The sequence below is a fragment of the Lutjanus erythropterus genome, chromosome 24 (genome assembly GCF_056507025.1).
Source record: "Lutjanus erythropterus isolate fLutEry1 chromosome 24, fLutEry1.hap2, whole genome shotgun sequence".
Classification (NCBI taxonomy): domain Eukaryota; kingdom Metazoa; phylum Chordata; class Actinopteri; order Lutjaniformes; family Lutjanidae; genus Lutjanus; species Lutjanus erythropterus.
In genome coordinates this window covers 17617562-17634634 of record NC_139340.1, presented here as the reverse complement: position 1 = coordinate 17634634, position 17073 = coordinate 17617562, and the positions used below count along the sequence as shown (strand labels likewise).

Here is a 17073-nt window from a genome sequence, read left to right as displayed (position 1 = left end):
TGAGAATGCATGGCATCAAGAGAGCAGGAAGTTTGGGGTGGGAGGTAACCAGGGTTAGTACTTCATCGGTAGAGAGGGGTAAAAAGGAATTTAGATAGAAGGATGAGGTGGATATGGGACAGGTGTTGTCAAGTAATTGGGAAATGCAGATTGTCATCTAGCTTTTTTAAAAAGTTAGTGAGTAGAAGTGAGGAGAGAGATGGGATAGTGTGAGCGTCAAGGAGGGTAGAGAAGATAGAAAAAGTTTTTTGTTATTGGTGAAGGTAGATTGAATTTTGGATTTAAGAGATTGGATTGAAAGAGCTTTTAGCTGGAGATAAGGATCCAGGGAAAGAGTAGAGAGGAGATTGATATGCAAGGAGGTCCTCAGAGTGCTTTGATTTCCTCTGTTTTCTCTCAGCTGCTCACAGGGCGACTCTGTCAGCATCACTGAGTCAGAGACTACCGCAGTGCCGGAGGAGTCGGGCGAGCCCGCCGAGAGGTGAGAGGACGGAGAGAGTCCAGAGAGGAGGACAAAGTAGAGAGGAAAGTGTCCAGGGCAGAGTTGGAAGACATGAGTGAGGAGGAGTGGGGTCAGAGAAGATAGCTCCCTGTTCCCTATTTAAAACTGATTAACTAAATATGTTTAGATCTTGTTGTGTAGAACAGTTCACATCTACATTTTGTATGGTCACTTGCGTCCAGATGTTTTCAACAGAATGTAGAACATGCTGAATATTGTATTTGTCGACTTTGGGATGTTTAAACCACAGAAAAGTTCAGAAAAACGCATGGAAGCTGCTCAAACGTACAGAGAAGGACTTGGTCAGTAGGAAAAGCTGCAACTCAGTGGAGGAAACACTCAGTCCTGACTGTAAACTTAGAGTGTCTGTGTTCTCTGTGTTCTGCTGTAGTTCTTCTCAGAGGCAGCGGGTGAACAGTGACAGCTCTGCAGCAGAAGCTTTAACACACAACTCAACTCCTGTGGCCAGCAAACTCAGCAGGTCAGTATACTCTTAGTTGGATGTATCCTAATAAGTAATAAGTGATACTGATGGTAAAAAAAATAATAATTATGATTTGTCATTCTTATTGACATTTATAAATGTTCTGTGCACGTTTATTTAATCATTTTGTGCTGTTTTGACTGCGTTTGAGCTCCAGAAAGTCTTCTGCCTCTATGTGAAATACTCCCCAGGTGTACTTCTTTATTTACAAATCAAGCAGATTTGTATAATTTTGGTAATTCTGAGCTTTTTTGGTGAGGTTAGTGTGGTTGTTTTGTTCTCCCCGAAACAAGCTGTCTTTAATTTTTAATGAATTCTACAAAAGAAATCGCAACTTTTACTTGGTCCCGCAATTTCATTCCAAAAAATGTCTAAAAGCCTTGCAGCAAGCATCGCAATTTTTTTAGAAAAGCTGCAGTGAAAGCAGGCATTTTAGGCTGCAACAACCCTAAAACAGGCCCACAAAATCCCAGAGGGACTGAATATAATCCAAGAAAACCTGCAAAACTGGAACATTTGTAGACCTAAATATACTGAGATCACAGTTGCAAAATGATTTAACAAGATCAGGGAGTGTATCAAGATCAAGTTAAATCAATAGGTCAAGTCACTAGTGTGATGGACCCACAAGTTTATCACCAAGTCTGCAGTTCAACTTTACTGGTCTCTAGTAGCAGCAGGCAGCTGTTTTCAGTGAAAAGGCTCTGACAAACCCACTGATCATTACCTGCCCTGCAGCAAACAGCCGACAAACACAGTCAGAGACCAGTGGACCAGTGGAACATTTAGCAGCCAATGAGACAGATATTTTTTACAGGTGTTGGTGACTAATATTGGCCTTAGATTCATCAGGTGGGCACAAACATGACTCAGCATGAATGATAACTTTGATTTTACACTAATCGAATATTTGCCATTATGAAACGTTCTAGTATGTTATGAAGAGACATGAAGTATCTCCTGCTGACGTCTCCTGTTTATTGCAATTCGAGGCAGAAGCCAAGAACTCATAAAAAATGATGGAAAATACAGCTAAGCTCATGAAACTCAACAACCACCTCGATCCATTTAAACCAAACCAACAAGTTCTGAACAGACACAAACACTAACAACAAGTAATATTTGCACTTTGGAACATAAAACAGCAAATTTAAACAAATAATTTTGATAACGCTTCAATTTCCAGCCATAATTTTATGGTAAATAGGTGGTAATTACCAAGTAAAATGTTTGAAATTACTTAGGAATTATCCGCAAATTACCCTCATGGGTTCGGGTCACTGAAGCGACACTGAATCAACACCTTACAAAAGTTCAGTACTATGTTATTTCATACTCATACTCAGCTTAATTTGTCATTATGTTCTATTTTATATTTTTGACTACTGAAAGAGTTTTTCCTGTACTTCCTGTTTGTCGTCATGCTGTCACTGGTTTGTGTTTCGCAGGGCTGGTTGCATCCATCGTTCCAACACCACTGCTGCTGATTTTAAACCAAAACTGAGGTCAGTGCACGAGCATCCAACAGACTGGTTAACTCTGCTGTGAAACAAACGTGGTTGTGTTTCACTCACTGTTTTGATCACATACACATAAAGTTTTTACTGCACCAACACAAAGTTCACTGAAGATACAAGAGACAGGTTTCTCAGTTTGGACCAACAGTCCAAGGTGTGAGAAATCTGCCAGCAGGAGTGTGATGGCGTGGTCTGTTGTCTGCGGTTTAATGCTAATGTGCCTGTGTGTGTGAGTTTGTGTGTTTAGTTTGAGTTTTCATTCATTAACAGCCCCTACGCAAAGTTCTTGTGATACTGTCAGTTTGAGTCAAGTCTGTGTCACATTCCTCTGCTCATTAAAAACATACCGGTACTCATTAAAGCAAAGCAGCGCTCTGTTCATTAAAACACTATTGCACTTACAAAATGAATGTGTGTGTGTGTGTGTGTGTGTGTGTGTGTGTGTGTGTGTGTGTGTAAAAGCAAAATGAGATCCTAGGCAAAGTCATCCACAGAGAAGTACGGGAGGTTGTCAGGTTTATTCTTCTTCCCTTTGCTTGTAATCTCTATTATCATTTATATACTTGCTATATAGTAGTTAATTTATATACCTTTTTATTTCTGACATTTACAGTTATCTTTATATATAATATAAAATATACATGTGTACTTGAATTCAAATGTTATCCCTATTTGTCTGATTAATTGCATCTCATACATACAAATACAGGCCTGAGAGAAAGAAAACTTTAATTTTGTCTTTTTAATGCTATGATAATTTATGTTCATCATACAACACAGAATTGCACATGGAAATGAAAGTTGTAGTTCTTTCATGCTACATATACATATACATGCAATACAGATAATTAATAAGTCCAGGCTGGTTTACCATGGCTGTTATTTCCACTCTCCTCCTGCTGAATTTTTCAAATATTTCAAAATAAAAGCTTTTCTAAGAAATAAAATGATTCTGTCCCCTGAAACTAGAGGGCTTTTGATTTGAAACTCACACAGAAGTTACTGAGTTTGTGTTATGAGCATCATGCATTAGCAGAAACATGAGAAATAAACACCTGGTGCAATTTGAGGTAAATACAGTATTTGAGCACCAGGACTGTGCAAGTGGGATTGAGTCAAAATAAAGTACAGTGTTTGTGTTCATGGTAGTTAAGGAACATGTCACTCAGTGCAACAGTGTGGCTCACTGATGTGATTTTAATGGTTTTTGGACACATTCGGAGCTCTGTGGCACAGCCTGATCAGACACGTCAGCAATGAAAACGTGGAAGAAAAAGTCCGAACGCTGTAGCTCCCCTTAAGTGCACTTTATTGGCACATCCACGGGTGACGTTTCCACTCTTCTTCAGGCGCAGCAGTAGCTCGAAACGTCACTTGCAGATGTGCCAATAAATGGCACTTAAGGGGAGCCACAGTATGAGAGGACTATTATTGACAGGAATGTTTTTAACACTGCAAAAGGCTGTAAATGTAGATTGAATATAAACAGTAAGTGTTTGAACAGGTTTTCTTTCTGTGTTGGTTTCTCTCTCTGTAGACAAGAAAAAAACCAAAAGACGAGTGAAACAGAGAGGGAGAAAGAAAAAGGTAAGACACACACACACACATTTTTTTCTCTCAATACTTTTGAGGTTCCTGCTGTAATTCATTCCCTATTACCCTAACTACAAAGCCTCTCTTTTAATCTCAACTAAACATGAACCTTAAAACAATGATGATATCTGAAGATTTTTTTTTATCTTACTGACATCATGAGTCTGTTTACTGTGTCTGTATCCTGGACAGTCACATGAACAACATAATCTATTAGACATGTACGTCTCCCCCTCCAGGATGATTATCTCATAAGTTTCTTTGAACAATGAAAACACAATCACACACAGCAGTGAATGTGTAACACAGCAGCCTCTCACTGTCTCACCCTTTTCTCATAGACGTGGATTTTGTCTCTGTTACTTCCTCTGCTGCCAGCTTAGATTCCTCCGTTCCATGTTTGTATGTTTTATACAGAACAGCGAGGCGGAATAACAGCGCAACAGCCCTGAACAAGCAGCGTAAAAGGGGCTAAGTAGGGCAGCTCAAAATGTCTCAACTACAGTGGTTTAAAACTACATGCACACACACACGTCTGTCCTATAGGTGGTTCGTCAGACCTGGCTGTTACAGCTTGACGTTTGCTCTAAAGATTCATTTAAATTTCAGGTTACGCTCAGAACAGTAGCGTGTAGCTGACAGGTGTGCCTGTGGGTAATAAAGAGAAGTGAGACAGCTTCTGTGTCTCCAGACAGACTGTTTTCTTCTCTGACACACATTCTCTCAACCTCTTGTCTCTGCGCGCTCACTTTGCATGCTGGATGTTGGTTGTGTGGGAGCCTGAGCTTTCTTTTCTGTCAGCCTCGCTGTGGTTTTATTCTCCTCGGGAAGTTGCAAGTTTTCGCTTCATGATCTGGTTCAGTTGTGTTTCTTCTTCTTGGCGCTCAGTTTGCCAGCAGGTTTGTGTTTGATTCCAGTCTTGGTGTTCTGCATTTTTGAGCTGAACGATCCAGTTCTTTCTGTCAGTGATTAAAGTCACTATGGAAATCAGTCCCATTCTGCAGCAACAGCAGCTAATTCAGGTGTGCTGATGTTTCTGAAAGAGACGTGTTGAAAGCCAGCTGCCTCCGAGGAAAGCATCCACTCTCAACAGTTTAGTGCAGGGGTTCTCAACCTTTTTTCTTCAGAGCCCCCCCCACATGTATCTAAGGAAAGCTGAGCCCCCCCAGGCTGAAGACACACTCACATATATACATAGAAAGTTAATGATTAATCATTATTCATATTAATTGCATCTTATTTGACATAGTTTTGTCTGACGGAGCCATTTATTGGATAAGGAAACTTAAAATTAAACTTAAATAAGAGCTTAACTAAGAAATTTAAATAAGAACAAAGAGGGAAAAAAAGAAAAAATGTGTGTTTTATAGCTGTTAACATTTTCTGCTATCAAGTCAAGTTTTAACTCGTGTTTGTAGCTGCAGAGACGAACTGTGATTACAAACTACAGTTTTCAGATCTGTTCCCAAGGCCATGTAGTAATAAAATCATGTGGGTTTTTAATGCAGTACCGCCTGAGGGATCAGAGGTCACAGGCATTCAGTGCTGGTTTTCAGCCTTGGGCCTTGCATGCAGAGATTTCTTCTAAATCTTTTACTGATATCAGAGATTTTAGATGTGAAATATCGCTCCCACTGTGGACGCACTTGATTAGTTTAACCCAGGCTACTGAGGTTTCTGCATTTTCCTCCACATCTCTTACACATGTGAGCGTTGTATGGATTCTGTAAACTTGTGTTTCTTTTTTTTCGGTGAAGCCCTTGGCTGCATCATAGCTGCTCCAACGCAGTGTGCTCATTGAAATGAAGGAGGAGGACGCTGCGTTATTCTCAGTCTGAACACAGCCAATCAGAGAAACTGACAAGTTTCTTCACTGACTGCACATGAACGCTTGTTGACTCAGATGTGGACAACCAGGACGAGGATGCTTTCCTTAATTTGCATAATTTGTTTAGAAAAGAAAATGGATTTAGTCATGGAGACATTTCGCTTCAGTCCGTCTCTGTGGAACATACATGCATCCTCTACTTCTAATGCAGACACTCGTCCTCTGTCCTTCATCCGCGCACACACAGACAGCTCCCGTAAGGGTCAGACAGGTTGACTGCATCAAACTGAGGAGTTCAATGGAGCAAGTGACGTGTGCGTGTATGTGAGAGAGAGAGAGTGTGTGTGCGTGTGTGTGTGTGTGTGTCTGGGAGATAGAAAGAAGGGGGCGGGTCTTCGCATAGCCCCTGTGGTTTCATAAACCTCTCCTCTCCTCTCCTCTCCTCTCCTCTCCTCTCCTCTCCTCTCCTCTCCTCTCCTCTCCTCTCCTCTCCTCTCCTCTCTTCAGACCAGCTCTCATTTTCTCTGGTTTACTTAATTCCTTCCCTGGGCTAAATTCATTTAATTCCTACATCCAACAGTGTGTGTTGGGTTTTGTGGTTTGTGTGTTGTTTTTTGATTTGTCTTGCAGCCACAAAAGCTCTTAGAGGTTTTCAAAGTCTGCGCTCCCTCCCCGCCCTGCCTCCCCCCTCCCTCCCCTCCTCACACACACTCACACTAAGCCTAACATAACTGGATTAGGACTCAGCTATTTAGAGAGAGAGAGGGAGTGAGAGCGAGTATTGAGGTCAACCTAATAAACATTCATCTCATATGTCAGCCTGGCTTCAGCCATACACGCAGCATGTGTTTCAGCCAATAACCAATGACATGAACACACTGGGCGTCTGTGTTTGAAGTGCTTTTGATGAGGATGAACATCACAACGATGATGCTTTTATTGGCTTCATCTAATTCACCAGCTGGCGATGTATACTCTCCTTTAATTCCATAATGGCTGCTCCCTGTGTCTGTATGTACATGTTTGTATTAGAGTGTGATGGTGTTTTCAGAGGTGGAAGTAACTAATTGCAAATAAGTTACTGTAACTTACGAGGAGATTTTCAAGTCTGTACTTTCACTCTGTATCTATAATCTAAAGATGGAAGGAACTGCCCCTCGTTCAACATTGTTTTCTCTGGTGGAACCAGTAGATGAACAGGGAAACAAACTTAAAACGAGATACAAATGACAAAAGAATGTCTTCTGTTGATAATGTATTAAAAAGTAAAAAAGTAAGGTAACGCTTCAATTTCCAGGTCCCATATTTTACATAGTACATATGCGGTAATTACCAAGAAATATAGTTGAAATTTATTAGAAATTAACCACAAATTACCTCCAAATTTCATGGTAAGTGTGTGTTAAAGGTGGTATTTACCATTTCAACTTTCTTTGAAGTTAACTGCAATGTATAGTGTTAATTGGTATTTACCGCCCACTACATAAAATCAGTATACTTCCTAATTATCACATAATTAACTATGAAATCTGTGGGACAAAGTAACTAATACTTTGAGTAGTTTTTGAGACGAGTACTTTGTACTTTTGCTACTTTTCTAACACCAGTACTTTTTTTTATCGTATTTGAGTGATATTTTAGTAATGTAACAGTAGCTGTACTTGAGTACACATTTTCAGTACTCTTTCCACCACTGGCACTTCTGGTGAAATCCCACAGGCTGAGAATAACTACAGCTGTTGTCTCATCAAATATACAGAGCCACAAGAAGTAACCACTCTGTCTATATATTGTATATCTATATCCATCTCACTCTTTTTTGTCAGGGGAGTCGCGGAGTGCTGTAACTACACTGTAAAAACATTTGATTTCACTTGAAAATATTAGCACCAGGCTGCTTTAAATCTTTAACTTGACTGAATTTGAAAAGGCGACTTGAAGTAATTTTGCATCTTAAGATATTAAATTGAACGAGCAACTCTTCGGCCACTCTGACAAACATTTCCAACAAACTTTTATATTCTCTTATTTTTGAAGAGTCAGTTCTCTATTCCACACAAAGCATGAAGCCAACTCTCAAACAATGCATGCTGGGAAGTTTGCTCACATGCTGTTCATACTCAGGGTGCGATTTCTGAAAAAGTTTTTGAAACAGTCTTATTAAGGACTATAGATCACGAAGTCTGCCATATTCCTTGCAGATGTTAAAGTAACATTTATAGAATAATTAGTTACCTTAATAAAACAATTTAAGAACTGTGACCGAAACACTGCATCAGCAGGAATGTTTTAATCTCTTTAAAACATTTTGGTAAATAAAGTAGTGCACCAGAACAGCATCGTTGAGCCTCCAGCACATGTTTAATTGGATCCAGTCCCTCCTTTGTCAGAATCAAAATCTCTAAATAAAGTTTGTGTAATATTTAATGTTATCTGATGATTACTTCAAGCCCCATAGCGAAGTAAGTGGGTGTTTGTGCTGTGAAATTGATGAAATAACTTGCTAAATTCAGAGATTTAGTGACATTTTTTAATTACCAGAGCGCACTATGACACATGCATGCATTCATCAAGTTGAACTTGAGAATATTATGCTGCTGTCAGTCCACATGAGCGCTCTGTCTCCCCGTTTGACTCCTCACACTGCAGAAACTGCTGTGTCTGATCAGGACTTAAGCTTTAGTGATGATTTTTAAAAACTTAAAAGAATGGGTTTTGCCAGCTGTAAACTACCTGTATTTCCTCATGCAGTGGCAAAGCATTGTCCTGCAGTTTGACACTTGGGTGGTGCTTTTTATTGGTGCAGTGCTGTCCATAGTATTTACTCATACTCACTCTGGCATATACAGATCATCCCCCCAAGTGAATCACACCCTGTTCATACTTAATTTAATTTTAATTTAATGAGTTTATTGAATTCTGCACTGCACAGTCATTCAAGTCATCATCATTGTTTTAGGGCTACAACAAATGATTATTTGCATTGTCAGTTAATCAGTTGATTCTTAAGTAATGGATGATTCTTCTTATCTGTAAAATGCCAGAAAAAAAGGCCCATGGCAGAATTCCAAAATCTGCGGTGACGTCTCATTTTGTCCAACCAGTGATCTAAATCCTCGCCTGGATCCAGACCTTTGAATCCACTGAGTCGGCTGATAAGTGAGATGAAGTGTAACAAATTCAGTCTGATATCAAATATGCAAGATATACATTTATGCTAAAACAAAGAAAAGCATTGCATCTTGTGTCGTGTAAATCAGTTTGCAATTATCCATAAATGACTGAGTGTTTTTTACAGTATCTGTTGTCCACAGCAGCTTCATGCTGTATGAAAAGCTTCTCCTTCAGTTCATTAAATTCCTGCAGCATGTGAAGGCAGCAGGGCAGAGACAGTATGATGATATATCCATTTGAGTGTGTTATTACACACGACTCGTCAGCTGCTACAGAAAAACCACACACATGCTACACACATCAGACTGGTCAGTTAAAACTCAGCCTCATCATGGACTGTGACATTTTTTATGAAGATAATTGTTAGCTGCAGCCCTAAATGTCCCTCCAGCACCCTGTGCTTGAGTTTGCCATAAAAATATGACTCCTCTGTCTTTTTTCTCTTCTAATGTTTTGGCTGCAGCTTGACCAGACGTGAGAGTTTCTTTTTTTGGTTTTTGCCACTTTTACCTTATGACCCTGACTCCAGTACACAGTGCGATGTTTTTCTTTGATTGCTTGAGCTCAAAAGATTCTCCGTTCTGTGAAATGCAATTTAAGTCCATATTAAATTGCCTAAATAAATATAAGGTTATAAGGTACAAGGTAGATTTATTCATCATTTCCCAGCACAGGGTTGTATAACAAGATTAAGTTGTAGCTCCCTGTATGCTACTGACTAACAAAATCACAAATGAAAAATGGGTGAATAAATATTAAATCATAGAATAAAATCCTTCTTTGCTCTGAAGAAATACTCTCCAGTTCTGATATAACTGATGCTATCACAGCATCTGCTTAATCATCTTCAAATGTCGAGATGAGTCGTTTCCATGGGCGATTCTCGCTGTCGGTGCACCAAAACCATGCCCATAGCTGAAAGTAGTCCCTATGAGGATGCTGATTGGCTCACACCCGCTCTGGTGCAACACAAACGGATAACTTGGAGCCTGCCAAGATGGATTCTTGCGAATCCAGCTGCCCCGCAAGGTATCCTGATGGGGAGCAGCTGAACAGCAAAGAAATGTTGACTCTGAAACAGCTGGTGCCCTTCTCACATCCTCTCACTTTCTTTCTCTCTCTCACGCTAGAGATGCTGATCGAGTGTGTGAAGAACAAGGACATGAAGAAGGTGAGTGTCAATCATCAGTGTGTCAATATTCATTCATCACATGTATGGTTTTGCTTTGGAGACCTGGAATCAGCTGCACATCTGCTAACTCTTCATACACAACTTTCTCACAAAACTTCAGATCTGTCGTAACCACGTGGCTTTAGCACAGCATGGCTTAAACTCCATGATAAGTTACCCAAAATTACCATGGATAGAGTTTGAGATGAGTAAAGAGTGGGTGAATCCACAAAATGTTCAGACCAGAGCTGTGAAATTTGGTTCCTGCTCGTATGAAGCACAAGCAGCAGCAAGAGGACAGAGTGCATTGTGGGAGTGGAAGTTTTAAGAGCTAAATGAGAGTGAATACTGGAGTTTTATTCATCAGGTGGAGAGAAACGAGACTAAATGAATGCAGCTGTTTTTGATATAACTGGTGTGTTTAAACTATTGATGGTGAGGCCTTGTGTTCAGGCGTATTCAATTAAGAGGCTGGAGGCAGGTGTGTCATGTCCTCAGTATTGATCTCTCTTTTGTATTGACATCAGCTGGCAGTGTGTCTCCTCTCTCTGGCAGTTAGAAAGAGTTTTTTCCCTCTTACAGTTTAAAATAAATAATAACTACTGGATACAATGAAGTTCAATAAAAAGACGTTCTAGGCCTGATCTAAAACCTAGTAACCATGACTATGAATTGCAGCATGACATTATAGTATTGATACTCTCATGCAAATAAATAATCAATAATAATTAAACATATTATTATTAATTAAAATGCAGTGAAATAGTGTTGCCATAGCAACTTTGATTCAAAAGTAAAGAAAAACATCTCCATACCAGATGAAGTGAATTTTGACTGGTTTCCAAACGTAAAAAAACAACCAGCAAAAAACATAAAACGCCTCCATACTGCTCATCCTCGTCTTCACTGTAGATCTTTAGCCTGGGGCCACGTTCATGTGTGCGTATGTCGGGGCTTTAGGAGGCTTGGATTACACCAGACGAGCTGTATGGAGGCATTGTTTTTTTACATTTGAAAACTGATCATTCACTTCCATTGTTTGAGAAATTCTGCACCACAGAATGAGAACAAGATGCAACCATTAGATCACGTTTAAGGCATTAAAAAACAAAGTTTATCAGGAAGTGTTAGCTGATGCAGCCTACCTGCCTGTCAGTTGGAAGGAGCTTCAGAGACCGTCAGAGTGGTCAAAGAATCAACTAATGCATGAAGAGATTTTTCCATAGTATTCAGTCAAAATGTTGCCACACTTTACGTGTTGTTTTAAAGCTCATTTAACTCCTGTTTCACCAAAAGCTGCAGGAGCTGCACCTGAAGGGAGCAGACCTCACAGCGCTGGACTTATCAGGCTGCACTTTACTGCACCATGCTGTCAGCACAGGAAGCAAAGAGATGGTCCGCTACATCCTGGACAACGGTAAGCAAACCAGCATCCATTATGAATCACAATTTACCATCAAGTCATATGTTGTAATTAGAGTCAGTGATAATAAATTCTAATACATCCAGCCTTCTGTACCATGAAGAGATGCAATGGTGTTTTTGTAACAATGATTTGATGCTTTGTTCAACTTTAGATGCTTTGCACAATACATTGCATATACATACTGTCTAGATTTGGACAAAACACAAGTCATACCAGTAATGTTTGCTATTTGAAGTCATGCTGAAGTCATAAAAAACAGCAGACATCACACTACTTTGGTGCTTTGGTCCCTATGGCTGCCATGTGACTTGCAGGAGAGGGTCACTACAGAAAAGTTGTATAATAATGGTCTGGTCTGATGTCTCTCTACAGTAATTTCCTCTCATCTGTTTGTTTTCCAGCTCCAAGTGACCTGCTTGATGTCACAGAAAAGCTACAGTAAGTAAACTTGACATTGTGATACAGCACAGTGATGCAAGGAAAGTGAAGAAGTTAGACATACAGAATAATACATTACAATGAGAATAATAAGTATGCTGTCTTATGCTACATATTATATTTGGTGTTCTAGTATGCTGTGTATGCAAGGCAGAAAAGAAGAGGTAATAATAAATATGCTGCGTTATGCAACAAGTGCACATATTTGCATAAATAGCACAGTCCTGGCAGGACGGTTGGGGTCCAGGAGCGATGAAACACTGAGGCTGCCAGCGCCAAGTCAGGCGCCAGCTACCAAACATGCTAATCTTCAAGTTGCTTTGTTTTTGTTTTTGAATCTTGTTTCCACCCTTTGATCAACCCGAGGCCATAATTATATTTTTTTATGGACATATACAGCAGGTGATGCAGTCTGGCTGAGAAAGTGTTGTAAAACTCTCAAACTTTGTCCTGTGATTGTAGCTCCAGCTTTGATGTTGTTCCACTGGGCTCTGCTCCGTCTATATGTGCTGGGCATGCTAACAAGTGTACCGAATTTTAAAGAGAATAAACATAAGAAACCAAACAAAAGCCGTGGGGTGCCTGGTCATCAATGGTGCTCGACTCCCAGAAGACGTCAGATGCTGTTATCTCATGCTCGCTCTCTCCCTCTCTCTCTGTCTCTGTACTGTGGACCACCAGCGGGGAGACGGTCCTTCATCGAGCTGCATCTCTGTGTCACAGGACCATCTGTCATTATCTGGTAGAAGCAGGAGCCTCATTGATGAAAACGGACCTACAGGTAGCTTCTGTGCTCACACTCTCACACATGCATGCATGTCCGGTCACCGTTCACCAGGCTCCACTCATTAAATATATAACATCACAAACACTTTCCTGCCCGTCACTTAGGGCCTGTGTTCACATAGAATTGTTTTCTGAGCATCAGCGTGTTTTTTTTTTTCAGTTCACAGTGAGGAGAGAGAGTCTGTGGCAGCATACAGCCGCCTGGAGAAAAGATGTAGCGCCCACCATCTTTTTTTCCAAGCGTTCTGCCTTTTTTTTTTTAACTTTCTCTGAACTTCTCAAAAAGTCGCCACTGTCTTTTTGTCATGCAACCACTTATATATTAGATAGGAACCTGTCACCCTGGTAACAAAGAAAATGGAGGAGATTTTTGCCATTCTGTTTTTCTTCTTATTTTCTTGTGTTTTCAGTACTTTTGCAGCTTCTGAGTGAATCTCTGTGGTTTGAAGGTCAGCTTCTCTCCTGCTCCCATCTTTTAACCAACAGGCGATGCTAGACAGCACAACAACGACATCATGGAAATTTTAAAGATATGGTTGTCATAGAAACAAAGCCCACATGCAGATGGTTAATTTAATTTAATTAATTTTAATTTAATTTAATTTCAGTGCACTTTCTGCCAGGGAAAATAACAAAAAAATGGCTATGTGGCCACAGGCTCTTATTCCCATTTCAAGCTACCCTGCCAATGCGAAATGTCTCATTTCAAAAAAGATATTTCCAATTTTTCAAATGAAAAGAAAGCAAAAAAGCTTAAATAATAACATGTTCCTATTAGGCCCTGGAGAATTTCATCTTTATTCTGCTCATTTCAAAATAACCACAGAGATTTCTTTTTTATTTTTGTTCTTTAACAGATAACAAAGAACCTAATTTTTGTGTGGTTTTAAAAAACAGAGCTTTGGTCTCTTAATGAGATACCAGATCAGTTTTCTTGGCAGTTCAAACACCTTTGATCTACAGAGCTTCCTCCTGATACATCATCCAGATGTGGTTATGACTTGCTTAACTCCAGGAAGACTTCTCATGCATATCCAGAGCCTCTCATGGAGGAAACGTCCCACAAAAGCTCAGATTTAGGGCAGCATCCCACCAATTTCTGTTGTTGCACCACAAAGAAGAGTTCACTTTGCTGGACACTGCCACAGAGCAAATGACCAGATAATCTCAGACATTCGGCTCTGGAGACTTCCTTGGCCTTTCAAAAGGAAGCAGAGCGCTCATGTTTGCCAGATCTGCTGATGAGGGACAGTGGAAGCGACGTCTGTCTCACATCGGATGATGATGGGAATGCTGGAGCATGTACTGTCGATTGGTGGAGGGACATCTTGGCTTCTTTGCTTTGCATCCAAATAAACATGACAGAGAACTTTGCACTGTGAATATACTTCAGCATAGAGTTGTAGAGTCTCAGAATAGACTGTGCTTTTGCTCAGACAGAGATTTTATTCCAATACCTGTCATGACCATGACTGCAGAGATATCGCTCTTTTTTAATGTTAACGGCAGTCACCACTCCCCCCCGCTTCACACACTGTGGCAGCCATCATGGCTTTTTCTTTGTGTGTGTGTGTTTTGGCCACTCGGTCGATCGGTCTCAAATATGCATCTTCTTTCATTTGTGTTCAGTTTTCCGTGGAGGTTCCAACCATTGTAGAAAAAGCTCCTAACTGGCTGGACTCAGCAATGACCTAGATACAGAGACAGAGAGAGAGGAAAGATGGGGAGAGAGGGGAAAGAATGGCAAGAGAGAGGGGAACGAAAAGACAGAGAGACAGGGAGAGAGCATGTGAGAAAGACAGACAGTGAGAGAGTGCATTGAAGGGAAAAAGAAACAAATGACTTGAGAAGAGAAGACTATGATCCTGACATTTGCTATAAAGTACTCTGTGTTATCTCTACATCTCTGCACTCTACACTTAGCCCCCCCCCACTTTGTCTTCGTCTCACCCTCTCTCCGTTCATTTCACTCACTCACTCGTTCACTGGGAATGTTTCCAAATTTGGTAGAACCCCAAAGACAAATGCACACACACACACACACACACACACACACACACACACACACACACACACACACACACACACACACACATACACACACACACACACTGGACTCAACTAATTAGAGTCTGTTCTAAACTCTGGATGTGATTCAGCATAAAGGCCCCTCCCCCATAGAAAATGTGTGTCGTGTTTTGTGTATATACAGTATATGTATGTGTGCGTCCTCTCAAGGACACATGTTGTTGATTTAATTTGAATTCCGTTGTTTCTCATTATCTCATTTCTATCTGCTGGAGAGAATGCTACTGTAACAAGAACAACACTTTTCAATTATAGAGAAATGTGAAATGGAAAAGTCATCAACACAGAGCATGAGCCGGCCTGTAAACTCACATCACACACATTTTAGACACGGCTACTGGAACCTAATGAAACACAAGAGGCTTTCCAGCACAGAGGGGAGGAGTGGGGAGGCTGGTCATTGTGGCAAGTGGGAATAAGACCCTGACAAAAGGCTGCTCTGTTGTTAACAAGACTCAAAGTCTAAAGCCCTGTGTTCATCACAGCTTGCAGACTGAAGGAGCAACATGGTGACTTTGTTAGTGCGAGAGTCTTACAGTACCAGAGTCCACAGGTTCATTAAAATCCAAATGGTTCATCTTGAGGAGCGTGAAAGTGCCCAGCAAGCTGTCAGTCTGCCCATTAGATAATGAGATACACGATCTGCTGTGCAAATGTGGCGGCGCTGTGCAGCTCCTTCTCACTCCCAAAGCGCTAAATACAGCAGCCTGGGCAGCGTGTGGGTACTCCTCCAGCATCGTTTCTGGACGCGGCTTTTAAGTGAAGCCAGGTGGCGTAGTTTAAAGAGCAAGAAAGTCCATGTTTGAAGGACGGGTCAAACACCCAGGAGACCAGGGTTCATGTCCCATGTGAAAGTTTACTTCTGTTGAAGTTACATAATGCATGTATGTAACATGACGTGCATTAATCCACTTCTTGCACTTCCTTTCCTGATGTTGATGAGCACTGCATGTTTGCTTTTTTTCTCTGGTCACTGAGAGTTGAAAAATGTTCAGCTTTGGGTAAAACGCCGTCATTGTCGCTGTCGCTTGTTACCCAGCCGTCTAATCACAGAGGAGGAGGGCCAGAACAAGTACGCTACCTTGTGCTGACATGTCCACATTCAGGATTTGTTGATAACACAACCATCTGTGAAATTAAATACTTGCAACACATAAATTAACCGTTGCTTTCACGGACATTTTGTATCATAGCAACCAACATGTCTCAGTGGAAAAGATGCTGCACCCCGCAAGCGTGACCAGCTGGGCGTTTTCAGAAGAGCAACTGACATTTAAGATGGGGGAAAAAATGCTTAGATGGACACACAGAAATGACAATTAAAATGCTTGTGTACCTCTTTGTGTCTCTTTATCAGGGTGATACTCCAAAGAACAGAGCTGAGAAGGCTCATGATGCAGAGCTGGCGGCCTATCTGGAGAACAGACAGCATTACCAGATGATCCAGAGAGAGGACCAGGAAACAGCTGTCTGAAACTGTTGAACTCCGTACGAACACGGACATGGATGAAGAAGCTGCTGTCTTCTTCCTTGTCTTCACGAGACTGACAACAGCTCATTTGGGCCTGTGTGACAGGAGGATGGACACAGTTCACCGCTGACATGTGTCCTTCCTTGACAGCACAGAGAGCGAAGCTGTGCCAAATCTGATCTCAACATGCATTTAATAATGATCGTGGCGGTGATTATACTGATGAAACCATGATTGTAGTGACAGTTATTGAGGGTTGAGACGTATGTTAATGAGGGCAAAGATATGAGATGTTCATGAAGTCATTCCTTTTCATTTTGAGCAGCTCAGTAATAAAAGTGTTTGGGATGATCAATGAGGAGTCAACATTAACAGACTTGTTCTTCAGAACGTGTACATATCAAATAATTTCAAAGGACTCCATTGTCAATTAAAGCGATCATCATCTTCCATTAATTAGTGATGATGCAAAGTTGAGTCCGCAGACTCGTCATGGTTGAAAAACTCAGGAAATGTCCCCTGATAGACGACTAAACAAAAGAGTCAAATAAGTTTTCAGTAGTTGAAAGAAAAAACCTCCATGTGGGAGCTGCTC

General features: G+C 40.8%; 1 protein-coding gene across 5 annotated transcripts in view; it reads left to right on the top strand.

The window, feature by feature from the left end:
- dgkza (diacylglycerol kinase, zeta a) overlaps positions 1-16844 on the top strand; it is an 80056-nt gene extending 63212 nt beyond the window's left edge. Inside the window, exons 30-38 of one of the 5 annotated variants that reach the window (XM_084713489.1) lie at positions 401-481; positions 894-983; positions 2435-2491; positions 4041-4090; positions 10229-10269; positions 11566-11686; positions 12097-12133; positions 12815-12914; positions 16365-16844. In XM_084713489.1, the coding sequence (XP_084569615.1) occupies positions 401-481; positions 894-983; positions 2435-2491; positions 4041-4090; positions 10229-10269; positions 11566-11686; positions 12097-12133; positions 12815-12914; positions 16365-16481 (694 nt within the window). In that variant the 3' untranslated portion in view covers positions 16482-16844. Of the gene's footprint in view, positions 1-400; positions 482-893; positions 984-2434; positions 2492-4040; positions 4091-10228; positions 10270-11565; positions 11687-12096; positions 12704-12814; positions 12915-16364 lie in introns of those variants that run through there. The other 4 variants (XM_084713486.1, XM_084713485.1, XM_084713487.1 and 1 more) reach the window with 4 other exon arrangements.
- The last annotated feature ends 229 nt before the right edge of the window (positions 16845-17073 follow it).